We start from the raw sequence: 18,726 nt of genomic DNA, 5'->3' as shown, positions 1-18,726 counted from the left end.
AGACAACTCATGTAGATGTCGGAGATCATTGTCCTTGACAGCAACCATGTCAGTCGGATGAGGAGTTGAATATGTTGGCGACTCGATTTGCTCCCACTCGCTGAACCCTTCTGCTGCCTCGGCTCCATCCATGATACCTCTCCGGACCCTGTTTAAAATATCCGCTCTAAGGAGATAGGCGAGGACTCTGGGGTAAGAACACCGAAATATCCTGAAGGAAGGGGGGCTTGAAAACGTAGGAATTGATTGGATTGTAGCATTCTCCATCTCGAGTCCACCTCAATCCGTGTACAAAAGGGAGCTTCGTTTTGGGTCATTCGTTGCTCAGGCTTGGAGGATATTGTGGGCCAATTGCTCCTATGTCCAGCCATCACCATCTACCTCACCTCCTGTTGAATTTGTTTGGTTGCAATGTGGGCAATGGTACAATTTTATTCCTTGGCTCATTTTCATCGGCATTAACGTGCCATAAATGGCATTTAAGGTGCCTTATCAATCTACCAAATTTTGCACAATGCTACTCTAAATGCTAAATATAAAGGGTACAATTCCCATTGCTCGTGTCAAAAAAATACTTCAATTGTACTTTTTAAAACAATCTCCAAAGTATTTTTTTATGTAAAAAGTATTTTAAGTATCGAATGATTAGAAATATCAATTTATAATTTTTTAATTATAAAATTATGTTTTTAATTATTTAAATATTTTGAAATTAAAATAAAATTTGATAAAAATATTTAGAAAAATGAAATTTTTTTGTGTATATTTATACAATTAAATCTTAAAATAATTTATTGTGGACACATCTTAACATTTATTACTTACAAAGACAATAAAATAATTTGTTGAAAAAATTTAATAAAAAAAATAGAAATCGAAAATCAATCAAAATCTTTATAAAAAATCTTTTCTTAAAAAAACCCTTTAAAAATATAGTTTTTGTGCAAGAATAAGACTTGTACCTTGTGAGCTAACCAATTTTGTAGTTAAGCTGATTTATTAACTATATAAGTGTTTAAATGCTTAAAATAGACAGCAATAAGCAATTGAGCAAACTTCATTTACGTTATTATGTTATATTAATATGTTACAGTATAATCAATTATTATATGTTAATATATTATTTAATCATCTTGTAACATGTGAACATATTACATGGTATAAAATAACAAGTATCATTTTGATTAATTCAACCATTAATTATATAAATTTATTTGGATCAAAATAAAATAATAAAAAATTATTTAATTTAAAATAAAATACAAAAATTTGATTAAATATAATTAAAAAATTAATTTATTTAATTTTTTATTTTTTAAATATTATATAAAAAAATATATAATATGTATAAGATCAATCGATAGCACAAAAAACATAAAAAATGAATTGGAAACCAGAAAGAGTCTTTCTCAAAACAAACAATTATTTCTCCTATCAAACACATACTTGAAAAAGAAGAATGAGTTTATAGATAAGTTGACACAATAATTATGGTTATTATTATTTTAATTTAAGCATTTAAATCTGGGGGAAGAATCAAATTTGGGATCTTGCAAAGCTCTCGGCGGGTAGGTTGACTGGTAGCTGCTGCAACCCTTACCTTCTTACCGTTGACTTCAACTATACAGCAACCCTTATTTATTTATTTATTTATTTCAAAATCAATAAAAAAGAGAAAAAAACAGAAAAGAAAAGAAAAACTGCTACTAACAGGGAAATGGAGCAGTTGCTTAATTTAGTCCAAGCGAGAGGAAATAGAAGGGCATTTTTGGTAATTAAAGACGGAACAAGCCACTGCAACAAGCAAGCTCCCCTCTTCCCCTCCATTAGCTGCAGTACGATTTGCTTTAAAATCTCTCTCCAAACAGTCCAAACAGTACCAAAGAAAAAAAAAGTTCGATAAATCTCTCCATTTTTTTTTGTTTATTTGATTGGTTTTGCTTTTCCCGTAGTCATTGTTGCTGAGTTTGAACATTTTTGAAATTTGATTGTCTTCTTAGCTTTAGCTGCTGCGACAGTCAAGTGAGCAATAGTGAAGGTAGCGTACACTGTTCTTCTTCTTTTTTGATTCGATTGTTTGTGATTTGTAGAAGTTGAGTTTAAGAATTGCTCCATTTTCTAATTTTTGTTTAACGCATGTGTTTCGTCGCGTTTGGTTTGCTTGTTTCTTGCTGTTTCATGGTGCTTTGATTGTTTGTTTCTGGATGAAGATATTGATTGGCTGCATTTTTATTGGAAGAAGTAGATCCAGGAGCGAGAAATGAAGTGTAGAAAATTAGGCATCGCTGTCTGATAATTGTGTAAACGAGTATTGTTTGACAAGGAAATTATTAATTAGCTTTTGGACTCAAGATTTATGAGATATTTTGGATAATAAAGCGGTGTTGATACTTCAATTGACAATATGATATTATCCTTAGTTAAAAACATAGTGTGCTATTATTTTGTAAGCATTAAAATCGCTTCCGAGCTATTGAAATGCTGTATCCTTCTTCCTTTTCTAGGGTTTCTGCATGGACTCAGTGAAATCTTGCAATGGCTTATCATTTTAGCTTATGGAGAACAGCTTGTTGTGAAACTTGCTTTTTTCTTATTGAAATGTTTTATTCCATTAACTAAAAGTAATTTCCTTGTGCTTGGTGCAGTTATCGATTTATAAGCCATCTCTTTGAAGGGTTTGATATTGCTTTGAAGAAATGCTTGTGTCTGCTTTACTCACATCTGTGGGAATAAATTCCGGCCTCTGCGTATTGTTCTTCATATTGTATTCGATATTGAGGAAACAGCCAAGTAATTATGAAGTTTATATACCACGCTTGCTTGCTGACGGGAATTCTAAGCGGAGAACTGGTTTCAACCTAGAAAGACTAATACCATCTCCTGGTTGGGTGAAAAGGGCATGGAAGCTTTCTGAAGACGACCTCTTGTCAACATCTGGCTTAGATGCTCTCGTCTTTATGCGTGTTATAACCTTTAGGTGAGTGGTTTCTTCCATAAGGAAGTTTTTGTTGGTGTCAAGAAGAAAATCTAATGAGTTAGCTAAGTCGATGGATGGATTTTTGGTTATACATTTGGTTGTATCTATTTTTTTGATTGTGTCCTTGATTTTATTTATTTGTGCCTGGCTGTTAGAGAAACACAGAGAGAGAGAGAGAGAGAGAGAGAGAGAGAGAGAGAGATTGAAGAATATATAGGAAGAAAAGATTGCCTGAATCACAGAAAATATACAGCATGATACTTTTTCTTACATTTTAATGATTAAAAAAATGCCAATAGGATGAATTGTATAGAGAGGGAGCTCGTCAAAATAATAGATGTGATCTTAATTTACTTTAGTAATGTCAGGAATGTTAACTTTTTCATTGGACATAGTGTGTGAATAGATAGTTTCAAATCAAATGGAAGGCTTTGAACAAGAGGATAGTGAAGCGAAGGACAAAGGCATCCTGTCCATGCTCCTGCTTCTTCATGTATTTAATAAATTCTTAGTTTTTGTAATTCCTAAGAGAAGTCTCATCAACCATTATATATTAGTTTGACTAGTCTTAAGGAGAGACTTTCTCTAACCAGTGCTACCATACATGATTCCCTTGGCCTGAGTATTGTCCAGTTGCCTATTTTGGTGCATAGGCATCTAGACAACTGCTATGAGAATATATAGTTAATGTTTGACTAAAATATGCCATTGGTTAGCTGAGGATAATAACTTCCTGCAGCATTACCTTTCTGAAAAAAATGCTTTTTTTAGTTGTTGACAAAAAATGTGATTATATGCATACGTGGAAGCCTGAACTGGTAGAAATCCTTTTTTTTTTTCATTTTGGAAGTTAAACTTCCAAACTTCAGTCTTCTTATAGTTATTTTCTTTTCCACTGTATGCATGCATTACTTGATCTTATCTTTAGTTTTTCTTGATACATGATATTGAAGATTTTATTTAGGCTTTATCAAGTGCTTTTCTGACTCAATCCTGTGTTTGTTATTTTCTCTTAATACTGCAGTTTAAGAGTATTTTTGTTCGCTGGGGTTATTGGGATATTTGTTCTTCTCCCAGTTAATTGCACAGGAGATCAGCTAAACAATATTGATTTTGCTGATTTGACAAATAATTCTTTGGATTTGTTTACCATTTCCAATCTAGAAAGTGGCTCAAAAAGGTAAGTTATAGTTTAAAAATAATTTTCACATAAGTTGAACTTTGATTCTACATATCTACTTGACTTGGCGAAATGGATGGATGCCTTCAAAAATTAACATTTTACCTTCCTCAAGAAATATTCTTTTATTACATCATAACAAAGATCATGTGTTTATGACTTCTTGATTCTTAAAGAAATGGTAATTGTCTCTCAGAACCTGAAAGTTTTTAGTTTTATCATATGCTTAGGCCTAGGCAAGTGCAAAGCAAAACTTACTAGTTTTGGCTTCTTGGGCAGGTTATGGGCTCACTTTTCTGCTGTGTATCTTGTCACTGCATTTGTTTGCTATCTACTCTATTATGTAAGTCAACTTCTTCACCAAAGAAAATCAGTTAACAGAATTCAACTGTCTTGAAGCCCTTTGTCTATTTTCTAAAATTTCGAGTCTTATGTTAAGGTCGATGTATTATCTGTCCTTAATGTCACACGGATGCTAATTTCTAGAACTAATTTTGGTATTACTGATCATGATTGTCCTCTATGTATAAAGGATGTTGGAGCTATTTAAGCAATTTTATTGGACCGGGTACTGAGTGGTGAATTTTCTGCAGGAATATAAATATATAACTGCTAAAAGGATTGCTTATTTTCACTCAACCAAACCTCAGCCTCATCAATTCACCATCTTAGTACGCAGTATACCTGTTTCTGCTGGGAGCAGTGTTAGTGAGAGTGTTGAAAGATTTTTTTTGGAGTATCATCCTTTCACATACCTGTCACATATGGTTGTTCATCGAACAAGTAAACTTCAAAGTCTCATTGTAAGTGATTTTTTTATGTTTTTCATTTCCTTAAGCCTCTACTTCTATTTCCTCTTTAATAGTTCTTAGGATTTTTTCTTCTTTGAGATAAATGAACATAATTGAGAAATATTTTCATCTTAAGCCTGTGGTTCTGTTGCCTGTGTATGGTTAAATAATATGCTAGTTGTGCTGGATGCATCCTGTCTTCTTCTTTTTTGATTGAGTCTGGTTTCACATCCTCCATGTTTCTAACAATTATTTCATTACTTTTTTTTAATCCCCTTTCAGAAAGATGCAAAAAAATTGTATAAAAGGCTTACCCACTTACAATCAGATCCAAATCAGCAGAAGTATAGGCATATTGGGTTGTTTGGACACAAGGTTGATCTGGTGGATCATTATGGAAAGAAATTAGAAGACATAGAGGAGAATCTGAGATTAGAGCGATCTGAAGTTTCATTGGCAGCAGAAGTATGTGCATGTGCCTGCTCTCTTACTTTCTTTTGGCATTGGTTTTTGCTATATTTTTCCACCTTTTGTCAGGATATCGTTTAACCATCTGAATTATGCTTCACAAAGGTCTTAATATCTGTATATTTGTGTAGGCCTCACATATATCTGGGTTTGTGAATTATTAATCATGATTTCTTATTGAAATAAAAAGAACAGGTAATGCAAACAATTTAATGGACTCCTATAAAAAACTGTTATGCATTATAAAAGGCACCGTAGTTGGTTTTTTAATTTCTGGTTCTAGTAGCAACAATTGGCTTTCTGCATAAGAAATTATGAAAAGAAAATTGTGAATCTAAACATTGTATAAGATGCGACTGAGGTGATACTAGTTAAGGGACCCTTTGGTAATTGTAGAAGCCAAAGAGAGGAAATACAGAAAATTGGTGGAAGTTAGATCACTGAGTCATCACCAAGAATTCTTCAAGAGGATTTTCTTCACAGAAGTGAGATTTTCTTTTATTATTTGTCCCAATAAATTATGACAAAACTGGAAAAGAAAAAGGATGTTCCTATGATGGTTTTATTGTTCCTGATATCATTCTCACTAAATGGATTTATTAATGCACATATTATTGGGAAATCAATCAAAAATGGTTTCATAATGCACAAAGAAAAGTGATAAAAGAGAAAAAAAGCAAGGGGGACCGGGGATGGGGGGGAGCAGAAAACATGGCAGTGGGTTTTAAACTTGAAGTTCCTTACGATCTGAAGTCTTAAATTTCTAAAGGTTTTTTATAAGCAGTGCTGATGATAGCAAATCTGACAAGAGATATGACTCCTAACTGCTAGAATTCTTGTTATTCAAGGGTTGAACAAACCTCTAAGGTTGATATTTTATTAGAAATGTTGAATTCCTACTTGTTGACTTTTGCTAGCTTCCTTTCATTAATTGATTAAAGGTGCAAAGCATAGTATAACAAATTAATGAATCACCAGGGAATGACTTTGAATGCATTCTATCTTGAATCCACTTATCTTTCTTGCAACTGTACTGAGCTTGTGTATATTTATGCTGGTTCACGTTCTACTTCCTTCTTGTGGCAATTCATTTTTGGCTTAATATGCATTTTAGGATCTAACCTTTGTCAAATTTTTCACTTCAAGATTTAACCTATTATTTTGTTCAAGTCAGGATGCAATCTTTTGGATTTTTTCTGTTCAAGGAAAATTGATGACCAAAGTTAGCAAATACAGTTAATAGGACTTATGATTGCTATGTCAAATAATCTTTAACAGATATAAATTTGAATCCCTTAATTCTATTAATGGTAATTTACTAACTTTTATCAATAATTTTCCTCAAATGGATAAAATCGAAAAGATACATCATAATTTCAACGAAATAATAAGTTGAATTCTGAAATGAAAAATTCGGCCAACATTAAATCTTTTAAATGAGCAAATGCTGCTTATTTTTTGACTAATTGTGCCAAAGAACCTAAAAGGTAGTTATAGAGTGTTTATAACCTCATGTAAATCAATGATATACACCGAAAAATTAAGTCTTCACTTTGCAATTAAGTTGGTTTTAAATTTTTTGTGGTGCATGGAGCGTCCTATTGATGCATTTCATATTCAATGTATAAGGAAGTTGGAGCAGCGTTTGTCTCTTTCAAGACTCGTTATGGTGCTGCAGTTGCTTTCCACATGCAACAATCAACTAATCCAACACAGTGGGTTACAGAACAAGCTCCTGAGCCACATGATGTCTACTGGCCTTTCTTTTCATCATCATTCATGAAAAGATGGCTTTCTAAGATTGTTGTTATTGTTGCATGTATTTTCCTGACAATTCTATTCCTTATTCCTGTTCTGGTTGTGCAAGGTCTTACTAACCTTAATCAGTTGGAAATTTGGTTTCCATTCTTGAAAAGCATTCTGACCATGTAAGTGGTAGTTTAAGATCTTCAGCTCATTTCATTTGACTATCATTCCTGTTGTTATTGTTTTACTGCAGTATGTTTGTATTGCTGCCCAAGCTTTCTCCTTGTAAAAATTTCCCAGCAAACTGTTTCTATATTCTGCTGAATTACATTTTTCTTAAAGAACAAAAACCGTTGAGAATCAGAATAGTGAAGTTGGGCATTTCTTGACGTGGCATTTCTGTTGTTTCTATTGATAATATTAGGCAGAAGCAGATTACAGCAATTTGAAGATAAATAATTAAGTCCGTCAAACATATAAATCTTGGCATTCATAAAGAGTCAATGTCCTGGTGCCTTATGTTGCATTCAGAGAAAAAAAAAAAGAAAAGAAGCAAGATTGATGTTGTCAAATTGAAACTGGAAATATAGAAATTACTTGGTTTTTGCAAGTCTGGTTTCAGCTTTGTGGCTTTGGTACTGAGAAACCGCTGATATTCGGTTATAATTCTGTTCTGCAGTTCATCTGTTAGACCACCTTTCTTAATATAAGTAATCAACCTTGATTCAATTTGCTTCATTCTTATGTGTGCATTATCACACTTCCCTCAATGTTTCATTTCTTTGTTGAATAATTCATGAATATATGAATGCAGTAATGACGACTAGATTAAGATTATGTCTTTGTCTCATGTCATTTAAACACCCTACTTCTTTTTGCTGTTTCTAGTTTATCCTTCAAGGGAGTGTAAATGGTAAAACTTTCTATTTCATGTTATAATTTATACTTTCACAATTTCATTTATGCTGATTAATCAGAAGACTGCAGAATAAATTCCGATGATATTGTTTAGATTCTTTTGATGTATACAATCTTTAATTATATTCTCAAACACACAGTAAATGTCGACATTTGAGCATTTTCATGTTATTTATCCATCTTTATTCTATCTCTTGGTAGTGCAAAATTTAATTGTTCTCTATCCTGTTTGCAGAACTTTCATCAGTCAGGTAATTACAGGGTATCTTCCCAGCCTTATACTTCAGTTGTTTCTTAAGATTGTGCCACCAATAATGGAATTTCTTTCCACCATTCAAGGATACATATGTCACAGTGATATTGAGAAAAGTGCATGTAACAAAGTGCTCTGGTTCACAATATGGAACATATTTTTTGCAACTGTATTTTCTGGATCAGTTTTATATCAGGTTTCTATCATCCTTGAACCAAAGAATATTCCTGCAAGGCTTGCTGTTGCTGTTCCTGCACAGGTGAGTATATTTTTTGGCGGAGAACTTCTTTGACAAGTTTTGTCCCATTTAATAGGGCGAAAATGGGATGGGGTTCTTTCTTTAGCGGTTCGTAGAGGCATAACTAATGCAGGAGAATGTCTCAATAATTTCTCCAACTTAATTGGCAGATAAACTTTCTTCTTGCTTGTGTATATGCTGATCAAGATTACATTATAATTTTATAGTATTGAATCTAATTTTAGGGACAATGTTCTAGATGAAAAATTGAGTCATTAAACTTAGGAATTCGATGCAAGTAAACTGGTACTGGAATATAATCTTACAACTCATTGCTAATATGTGTTACTTTAACGAGAAAAAAAAATTAGAACATTCAACAAAAATGCTATCAATACGTGGGAAGTTATTGAAAAGGATAAAATCATATTATAATGTCTATTTTGTTAGATTATAGTTTTTACAAATTATTAATATTTCCTTAACTAAGAAAGGCTGAAGAATGAAACAAAACCTCAAGGAATATGTTCCCTTAAAAGGATGACTTGTCTTAAAAGCAGAACTGTTAAAATTTCTCCCTCTGTGTGCATGCACACTCATTCAGCTTATTATATATGTTGATTTGGCCAGTTGCCATGATACCATGTTAAATTTCTGAGAATGCTGTTCACTATTCAACATATAGACAAGGTTGCTACAAGAAATTTCAAATTTGGTTGGACTAGATTAGAAGATATAAACCATTCCATGCTAATGACAATGCTAATTTTTTCTGTAGGCATCTTTTTTCATTGCTTACGTCGTAACATCTGGATGGACGAGTACCTCATCAGAACTTTTTCGCATAATTCCTTTTATTTGCAGTCTTATAAGAAGACCTTTCAGTTGTTGCTCAGATGAAGAATTTGAAGTTCCAGCTATTCCTTACCACAGAGACCTTCCAAGAATTCTTTTTTTTGGACTTCTTGGAATTACATATTTCTTCCTTGCACCATTAATTTTGCCCTTCCTCTTGGTGTACCTCTGTCTTGCTTATGTAATCTATCGCAACCAGGTTAGTTAGCTTTCTGACTCCCATTTTTTCCTATATGTAATTTTCCTGCTGTTTGTAATTGTGATCTTCAAGTACATCATTTCAAGTTAGGCTTTTGACTTATATCAAACTTCAGTTACCAAGTAAGATGAGCAATCAATAATGAACATGTGCATCTGGTCAAATTACCATAAATCAAAAGGCACTACTTTTTTGTATGTCACTACAATTTAGGCTAATTTTTTGAATTGGTTGGTGGGTTACAATGTGCTGTAAATATAGCTGGCATGTATATGGTGTGATATGACTAGTTAATTAGAAGATTGCTTTGTAGTCAAACCTTTGGAAAACAATACATTTCTTATAATTATGTTGATATACAAGTATGCTACAAATGTACCTGCATTTTCAAGGAGATTATGGAATATTCAACATTCACTTATGAGCTGATTCTTGAGATTGCACGTGACTGCAACTTTGAAAGATTAAGTTATGAAATTTGAGTCACTGATCGAAAATTATAGTTTATGAAGCCTCCAATAAGCACTTAAGTTAATGTTTCTATTTCTATTTTATGCCCTAGATATTATTTCTCATGCAAATATATGGACCAGCATATTTTGATTTTTGACATTTTTATTCACAATTTGTGCAGATAGGTATATTCTGGAATTAATTTGTACTAACTTGCATTTATGTTTGGCAAATTTATTTTGCAGTTTCTAAATGTATATGCACCTAAGTATGAGACTGCTGGGAAATTTTGGCCTATTGTGCACAATTCGATGATATTTTCTCTTGTACTTATGCAAGCTATTGCAGTGGGAATCTTTACGCTGAAGAAGCTCTCTTTAGCATCAACTTTAGTTTTTCCTCTTCCTGTCCTCACCCTTCTCTTCAATGAGTACTGCCGGAAACGTTTCTTGCCAAATTTCATTGCTTACCCTGCTGAGGTATGTATCTTCGCATGCCAAAAATATTGTAAACTGAATGAGTTATGTTGTCGCTATTGCTGCTCTCCCTCACTCTCCGACACATGCACACAGAATTCTTTTGGCTGTTTCGGTTAAATCCTCTATCTTGATGTTAACTTGGATTTTACATCTTGCAGGTTTTGATAAAGAGAGACAGGGAAGATGGAAATGATCCTACAATGGAAGAATTCTATGATAACTTAGTGACTGCCTATCAGGATCCAGCCATGTTGCCAATTCAGTTTTCTCCAAATGTTGACAGTCTTAATCGCCCTCTTATATTGGCTGCCGAAGTTTGACATTAAGGTATGATTGTTTTTGTTGTTTGTCAACCTAACTAGTAACAATATGATCAAATTTCATTTCATAGACTTTGATTCTTTGGCATCCGCAATCACGTTGTATCTGAGAAAAAGGTGTACTTAATGTGCTTGGGATTTATGTCTGTTTGTGTCCTGATGGATATACATGGTTATCTGGCTTTCCTTAAACTTTGTCCACCAATGCCATTAAACATTGCCTTGAATTTTTACGGAAGCTTACTGTATTCCAGGTTGTTAGCATATTTTTGGATGTTTAGATGAAGTCTACTCATTGTCTGGATCCTCATCGTACGTAGTTCATTACTTTCAGATCAAGATGGAAAGCAAAATCATGCTGCCAATAGCTGAAGGTCCATCTCCTGCACAGGCGAAAACTTTTACCATCATGTTATACTTGAATTCACTGCTGTTCAGGCATCTCATATCACCATCGTATCATCACAAAGTTAAGACAAATAGGAAGTCATCCTCGCGGCACAGTTGCGATTACCTGGTATCTCCAAAATGGTTGAATTACATGGTAGATGAGATTATAGCATGGTATCTAAGGGAAAATCTCAAACTAGCAACTCATTCGTTTCTACACATACTATAGTCCCTCAGGTTTAGTTTAACTTTATTCGACTTATGATACTATCATAGAGAATGAATAGATTTGTTCTTATAATAAGGTAAAAACATCTTGGGATCTATTTAGGGTGTGAGTTAGGAATATCTGGGGTGTCTGGCATTACAGAAAGTCAAACCTGAACTCTCCTTTCTTTCTAGCTTTCTGCATAATTTATTATTAGTTATTTGTTTTGTGAAAATTTTCTAGTGAAAATGCCAGAGACAAAGTCAAGAGTTCATTCTTCATTTAACCTTAATCCATACAGTCATTGAAAGGTAAAAAGCTCTTCTTTTCATCTTCATTCACCTTTATGAAACTGCTGTAATTTTTTCTTCCTTTCTCCTTCCTGATTGTCCCATCTGCCATATTGTTTATAAATTTATTGCAACAAAGCGAAATTTATGCCAACATTTAACTGGATTTGGTATCGTGTGTATGGGTGGTAATTTCGAAGACGTAAAAGAACAACATAAAAAACAGCAACCCAGGAATATTATTTTCAAAGAATCGAGGGGTGGCTTCTTTCGTCTCCTGTTTTGGAAATTTGCCTTAACGCCTTTGGTTCATTCTCTCCAGTGTTTCTGTGCCTATACTCCCAACCCCAACCTTTTAAGTCATTTTAGCTTTCGTCATTTCCAACTAATTATTGTTTTTCCATACTTTCTCCCTATAATTTACAGCATTTGAAACTTGTCTTGACTTGCAAAGCACAATAATTCTAAGCTAATTCCATTTAAACTCAAGAGGTATTTGTGCTCACTTCTTTTAATTTTTTTTAATTATTGTATAAATACACTATTGGTGTATTAAATATAAACTCTTTTTCTAACAAGTGATTACTCAATTTACAAATTTTAATATTTAAAACGACAGATGTAACAATTATCTATACTCATTTTACCATTCTTTTTAATTCTTTTTTTAGTCATATTTAGATAATCTTACAATATATCTGGGTTAATAAGATTGGTTTAATTAGATATTGGGATTTATCATATTAGCTTACAAATCTAGGTTGAAAAAAAAAAGGAGAACAAGGAAGAGAGGGAGGGAGGGGAAGGGGGTGTTGTTAGTTGTCAAGATGAAGAATAATACCAAAAACAGAAGGAAAGGGCATTAATAAAATCTTAGGACGTTAGAATCAGAAAGTCATTTCGAGTAGTTGGTGATGTCGGCAGGCCAAAAAAATCTAAGTGTATGCTAAAGTGTAAAGAGATTTCTATGTTTCAGGATAAGAGAATATTGGAATGTGCCATCTCCTTAGAGCGAAGCTTCCAAGCTAGCTGCCAAGAACAGTAAAGATTGAAAGTGAATAATTTGAAGTACGGGAAGAGCAAAAGGATAAGGGGATCAGTACAATATCAAAGAACTGAAATTTAACCCCTTTCTCTGACTAATTCAGAGTACAAATTTTCACTTCCATAGCTCTCTCTTCTTTGTATTCTCCCCCACCACAACCCCTGCCATGATAGTGAAAGGTATTGCATAATTCAAGTAGGAAAGCCGAACCAAGCATAGAACAAAGACATAGCTACAAAAAGAAACCCTGATCACAATCTTTCCATTGGACAGCTTCCTCTCTGCCTTTATAAGTAGTATTGACACCAGCAGAAACAAGCAAAGAGACGAGCAAGAGAATTGATGACCTTGAGACAAGAGTCGATGATGGGGAAGAGAAAATTAGCGAGTGAAGGGAAGGGAAACAGTGTCGATGAAGAGGTGAAATGGGAGCAAATGGTGATGGATAGTGCTGCAGCAGTGGCAGCATTCAATGGGGCTCGGCGAGCAAGGAAAAGATTCGTTGGGGTCAGGCAAAGGCCATCAGGGAGATGGGTGGCTGAGATAAAAGATACGATACAGAAGATTAGAGTATGGCTGGGAACTTACGATACTGCTGAGGAAGCTGCGAGGGCTTACGATGAGGCAGCTTGCTTGCTTCGTGGAGCCAACACTCGAACAAACTTCTGGCCTTTTTCCCCATCTTCGAAACCGGTTCTTCCTACGAAAATTGTCAACCTTCTATTGCTTAGGCTCAAAGCAAGAAACAACAGTGCTGCTTCTTCCATGGCTTCCAATTCGCCTGTTAACGTACCAGGGTATGAACCAGCTGAAGGAGAGGATATGTGCATTGATGATTTCTTCAATGTGCCTGAAGATTGTAGGCTGAATACAACTTCTTCTTCTTCTACTTCTACAACAACTACATCTAGTTCTACAACTGCCAGTGATTGCATGTTGGAGATGATGACTTTCGGGTCAAATTTTGCTAACACAGAAAATGGTGATCATGATCTCAAAGCAATTCATTTGGGTAACAGTTACATTGATGGAGGGAGAGAGGAAAAGAGGGAAGGGTCGAAGGAAGAAGAAGAGATTGATATGGAGGGGCCATTAGATTTCCAGTTTGTGGATGCTGTAGGATTATCCTGTTACTGTTCTCCATTTGAGATCGCAGAAGAAATGGTGGAGGTGCCAATGGAGCAGCAGGAGAATGACGGAGATGATCCATCCATGCTTAGTGAGACCATGAAGAGAATGAAGTATGAACGCAAGTTCTCAGCATCTCTTTACGCCTTCCATGGGATACCTGAATGTTTAAGGCTGAGGCACCATGAATGTGCAGGAAATGACAAGCCCGAACATCAATCTAACCTTAGAAACAACTTCAACACCGACAAGAAACCTGAGATAAAGGAAGAACATGAACAAGTTGGGATCATCCCAGAAACATCAATAGAAACAGGTTCCTCATCAGCTTACTCTTCTTTGAGCAACGGAGCAGGTGAAATCTGGAGCTCCCTTGATCTCCCTCCCATCTGCTTCATGAGTTAGTTTTGACCAGAGATAGACAACCTCAAAACAACATAAACAAACAGCATTTACTTACATCTAGCAGACCCCATTTCAGGTTAACGAACAAGATTTGCATGAACAAACCAATGAGAAAAATGTAAGCTTCCATCAAAATTGGATTAGAGGTGTATAATCACTCTTGATTTGAATAATGTAGAATTTCATGAATCAGGAGATTTTTTGTTTTATTTTTGAATTGAAGAAAAAAGATTCGAACTCTATTTTTTTTAAAAAAAAAAATGCACTAATGAATAAATAAAAAATTAAAGTGCGGATAATATTTTAGAGATTAATCTTTGGGTAGTTCTTATACTTACAAAGTCTTTCAGATTTTGTTTTTTGGAATAATTCAGAAATATTTTTTGATAACTATACCAATGCCCTATCAATTTAATTACTAACAAACTTTTAATTAGAATACTGTATATAGCACTTTATAGCCAACCACTTGAGTTTAACTAAAGTGAATACTAGTCATTTAACCAAAAAAATTGTTCATGATTTTTCCAACCTAGAAGCAAGCCTCATGAATTATATATGACTTTAAATTACGAGAATAATAATTAATTAATAACTCATTTTAATTTTTATTATTTTTTATTTTAATATAAAAGTATAGTAATAAAATCAAATCAAACATAAATATTCGGTGTCTTAAAACATGACAACATTCACGAGTCTTAGTGACAAAACCAATATTGGGAAGATGAATAAATTAATCATTATGTCTTGTAATTTTGGTCCAAAATCATCATTAAGACATAACCCTCTTTTAGTTATTTATAAAACAGTCAAGATACGATCTCCCCCTATATGGTCAAGATTCTCTCAATTTTCTAAATCTTTTCGATTTTCCATTATGATCTAAGAAAGATTTAAAAAGGAAAAAACAAACCCAAAATCTATAACATAATGATACATGATTTTTTCTCGTTTCAGTGCAAATCTTCGTCAAAAAGATGTTTCTTTTCCCCACCTTTCACCAAATCATGTTCCCCATTTCACCCATTTGTTACTGTTTAAACACGTTGTTTAATCACTTTATTAATTGCACTTTAATTAATATATACTTGTTGTTTATTATCTCAGATTTGAATTATAAAAGCTAGTTGAGGTGTTTGAGCTTTATTCTCTCCACCATTTCAGCTTCATTTTCTCTAAAGTTTACCATGATGCTACCGTAATTGATTTATATATATATATATATATTCAGAATTCGTAAATATACCAAGCAATTTAAGTTTAGATCTTAAACAAATGATGTTTTTTTTATCGTAAAATTCATGATATTATCTTTTTTTTTTATTGTGTTGTTACGTTTTCATTTTATCGACTCTTTTCACTCATAAAAAAAAATCACTTGAATCCGAATTTATTTCGATTATAATATCTTTCATAAAAAATTCCACAAGACTCTAATTGAAGGGAAAACATACCTAGTGAAGGAAATATTTTTCAATTCTGGATGGTCTTTTATTTCTCTTTTGATGTATTGAAGCTATCATCATTAATTGAAGGTGGCAGAAGGGCTTTTTGTTTCTGTTTCCATTTCCCAAGAACAGAAAATACAAATCCTCCAATTCACCCTCTTAATTATGCAAAGACATATATATATATATATATATATATATATTTCACTTTCTCTTCAATGTTCATGGTAATTTCCCTTTTGCATGGAACTTCATGGACCCAAAATCAATCAAACAGGAACTATTGTACTTGATTATTTAACTTAGTTATTGATGTATAATTTTTTTATTTACAAAATAAGATTTAAATCTCTTTTTTCTAATTTAAAAAAAACAAACAAAAACTATTAATTTATTTTTTTCTGTAAATGGAAAAATATAAACACATTCGCTATGATAATTTAACATTTTAATCCCCTTTTCATAATTAAAAATTAACTGCTTAAATTCTGAAAAAAAACGAGTTGGAGTTTGTGATTACAAATTTCTCGTCGTGAAGAAAGTTTATTTAACTTAAACAATAAGAATACTGTCTAGTCATCTAGGATTTGTTAATACTTATAATGCTTAAATTAATGAAGCAGGCACGAAATCCTGGAACAGGGAGAGATTCCCTATACTACACATTTCCACCCTGCAGGACCTTCTTAAATAGTTTATCCATTGCCAATTAATAAGCTTTTGAATTATCTTTGGTTTAAGTGAAGATCATAGTTTGCTTTTCACTCCCTCCCACCGTAAGTTTAATCACAAACTAGATAGAAAGCCAACAGCAGGGCAACAATATCCTCTTCCAGGCTATGAAGAAGTACAAAAAGGACCTTCATTTTTTTTGGGTGGTACGAGAGGAGTATTGAAGAACGAGGGCAAAGGGTTGTTCAGGTTGGATCCATCCAAAACGTCCATGTTATAAAAGATAATCCCGATGCATTAGGTCATATAGTGAAAGATGAGATGATTTTATTAATAAGAAATTGATTCATTCGATTAATCTGTTCATCTCAATATTAAAAAGATTTTGAATTCGAGTATCGATAATATCCCATTAGTAATATTCTAAATATAAATCGTTCGAATGCCATGATTAAAGCAGTTTATCTGTCTTGGATTTTATAGGGAAAAAGAAAAGGGAGAGGACCCTCAATTTAGATGTTGGATATATATATGTTGACTTAATCCCTTCGGCCTTTGCATGACCTTTACAGCGGTCTGGTGCCAACTCTTCCCCTATGTACGTATTGATTCCCTTTGGCTTCTCAGCCTTTTGGCTTGCCTTTTGATTACTTGATCTTATGCCATATGAGCACCTAAAGCCACTAATGATATGACCTTTTGTCACCATTTTACCAAAGACTTTGGCCTATTTCTCTTTTGGGTTTTCCTTTGAATTATGTCAAAGCCCGCCCCTTGCGAACGTTAGATCTAAACAAATCAATTCACCACCACAGTCTCCTCCCCACCCAACCCACAAAACCAATCAAAAATGATAGGGAAAGAAGAAGAAAAATAATATTAGTATGATGAAATACCGATGAATTGGGAGAAAGGGGTATATTATCTAATGAATTAAATATTTGAGTGTAAAATATTAATAAATTTTTTTATCGAAGAAAACATGACTAAAGCAGCCCTTTCTTGTTCACCACAAAAAGGCAAGTGGAGATGAGAAAATGAAATCAAAACAAAGATTGGGTTGCTGCTGCTGATTGAAGTCTTAGGTGTTTCCACTTTGAATCGAGTGAGTAGTAAGATTAAACCAAATTGCCAAATTTTAACAAGCTGGAGTAACTTGCTTGGAATTGGGCAGTTTAGAACTAAGGAAATGAACTAATGGTGCCACATGTCTGTTCGCTGTTGGCTGGGAACTGTTATAACCTGACCAATGACACTGAAGGGATGAAGAAGGATTCATTCTTTCACAAGCCAAGCAGTGGAGGAGTATATAGTGGGAATGATGTGGTCCAAAATCTAGAACCCAACATGTTGTATTGTTCAAGGATCCACCCCTAATCATATTGTCCCATCACCACATTCCAACAATGGGTTTATCCTTATAAAAAGTTCATAAAGAAAAGGGTTAAATCAATCCACCTGCACCCCCCCAAGTGCATGTATTATTCCCCACTACTGTTAATCATGTTGACAAAAAGATATTGTGGCAAAAGGCGTGGCCAGAAGCCAGGAGGTGATGGGTGATGGTGGGGTTGAATGAAAGCTCTTTTGTGGGGAAAGGAATAGCTTAAAAAGAGACAAACAAAGCACACATTTTTTGTGTTCTTATCTATCAGGTAAGATTTGGCTTTGGTAACATGAATATATAATTGAAAAACCCCAACTTCTTTTTCTTTTGCATTTAACCTTTTTAGACTCTCTCCCAACTGTTTCTGGGTATTGACAGATAATGAGATTTTGGGTCTAAAAAAAGTGGGTTTATTTCTGTTACAATAATTATCCAAAGGAAGAATACACAGAGCGGGTACAAAGAGGGAAGAGGAAACAGAAGATTCCTCATTCTTGATAACCCTAAACTTATTGCCTATCGAAGCAGCTAAAGAGGGGATAACTCTTCTAGTAGAGTAGATAATTAATTGCAGATATTTTTTGTTTGTTTTAGCTAGAACGACATGAACAAAAGAAAGAAAAGGCCCCAACTCCTTTTGTTGGTCAACTGTCGGTAGGTTAACCCTCAATGGATGATTTGAAGGCTAAATTTGGCTTTGCCTCTTTCTGAGCATGTAAAACAGTACTACTCTATCTCTCTTTCTCACTCTTTCTTCCTATTCCCCATGGCTTATAATATATCATGGTCTGCATAATGTTCCCAATCGAGCCTTATAAATACATTGATCTTGAGTATGTCAGATGGCAATGATGACTATGATTAACATAATGA

General features: G+C 33.8%; 3 protein-coding genes across 5 annotated transcripts in view; 2 read left to right on the top strand and 1 right to left on the bottom strand.

Annotated features, from left to right (window-relative positions):
• The window catches only part of LOC110428404 (uncharacterized), a 1,446-nt gene extending 1,040 nt beyond the window's left edge, over nt 1–406 (bottom strand). Inside the window, exon 1 of the mRNA XM_089785623.1 lies at nt 1–406. This exon is cut by the window's left edge and continues 387 nt beyond it. Within this exon, the coding sequence (XP_089641749.1) occupies nt 1–267 (267 nt within the window). The 5' untranslated portion in view covers nt 268–406.
• A 1,276-nt stretch (nt 407–1,682) lies between these two features.
• LOC110428234 (Early-responsive to dehydration stress protein (ERD4)) lies at nt 1,683–11,809 on the top strand. 3 transcript variants are annotated; one of them, XM_021444002.1, is made up of 13 exons: nt 1,683–1,894; nt 2,001–2,038; nt 2,646–2,977; nt 4,002–4,157; nt 4,437–4,500; nt 4,751–4,960; nt 5,231–5,413; nt 7,046–7,344; nt 8,316–8,592; nt 9,350–9,625; nt 10,324–10,557; nt 10,716–10,884; nt 11,132–11,809. In XM_021444002.1, exons 3-12 carry the CDS (start codon nt 2,697–2,699, stop codon nt 10,875–10,877), a joined length of 2,142 nt encoding a protein of 713 aa, XP_021299677.1. In that variant the 5' UTR covers nt 1,683–1,894; nt 2,001–2,038; nt 2,646–2,696; the 3' UTR covers nt 10,878–10,884; nt 11,132–11,809. The 3 variants fall into 3 exon arrangements, with proteins under 3 accessions (XP_021299677.1, XP_021299676.1, XP_021299678.1); XM_021444003.2 differs by having other exon boundaries at nt 1,688–1,835; XM_021444001.1 differs by having other exon boundaries at nt 1,683–2,038; nt 11,212–11,809.
• A 1,140-nt stretch (nt 11,810–12,949) lies between these two features.
• On the top strand, nt 12,950–14,386 carry LOC110428235 (uncharacterized). Its single transcript, XM_021444005.1, has one exon. It carries the CDS (start codon nt 13,153–13,155, stop codon nt 14,341–14,343), a length of 1,191 nt encoding a protein of 396 aa, XP_021299680.1. The 5' UTR covers nt 12,950–13,152; the 3' UTR covers nt 14,344–14,386.
• Nucleotides 14,387–18,726: the final 4,340 nt, after the last annotated feature.

This window comes from Theobroma umbraticum, unplaced genomic scaffold (genome assembly GCF_002168275.2).
Source record: "Theobroma umbraticum cultivar Fairchild unplaced genomic scaffold, ASM216827v3 scaffold_31.0, whole genome shotgun sequence".
In the NCBI taxonomy this organism is placed as follows: Eukaryota; Viridiplantae; Streptophyta; class Magnoliopsida; order Malvales; family Malvaceae; genus Theobroma; species Theobroma umbraticum.
Note: the sequence above shows the minus strand (reverse complement) of the source record. Positions and strands in the feature narration are given on the sequence as shown.

What these genes read in the sequence shown, in the direction of transcription:
- LOC110428234 (XM_021444002.1), top strand. Translation starts at nt 2,697, where the DNA reads ATGCTTGTGTCTGCTTTACTCACATCTGTGGGAATAAATTCCGGCCTC. An exon ending in TTTGCTATCTACTCTATTAT is followed by an intron (nt 4,501 to 4,750) that starts GTAAGTCAACTT and finishes AATTTTCTGCAG; the next exon opens with GAATATAAATATATAACTGC. An exon ending in TTGAAAAGCATTCTGACCAT is followed by an intron (nt 7,345 to 8,315) that starts GTAAGTGGTAGT and finishes TCCTGTTTGCAG; the next exon opens with AACTTTCATCAGTCAGGTAA.
- LOC110428235 (XM_021444005.1), top strand. Translation starts at nt 13,153, where the DNA reads ATGACCTTGAGACAAGAGTCGATGATGGGGAAGAGAAAATTAGCGAGT.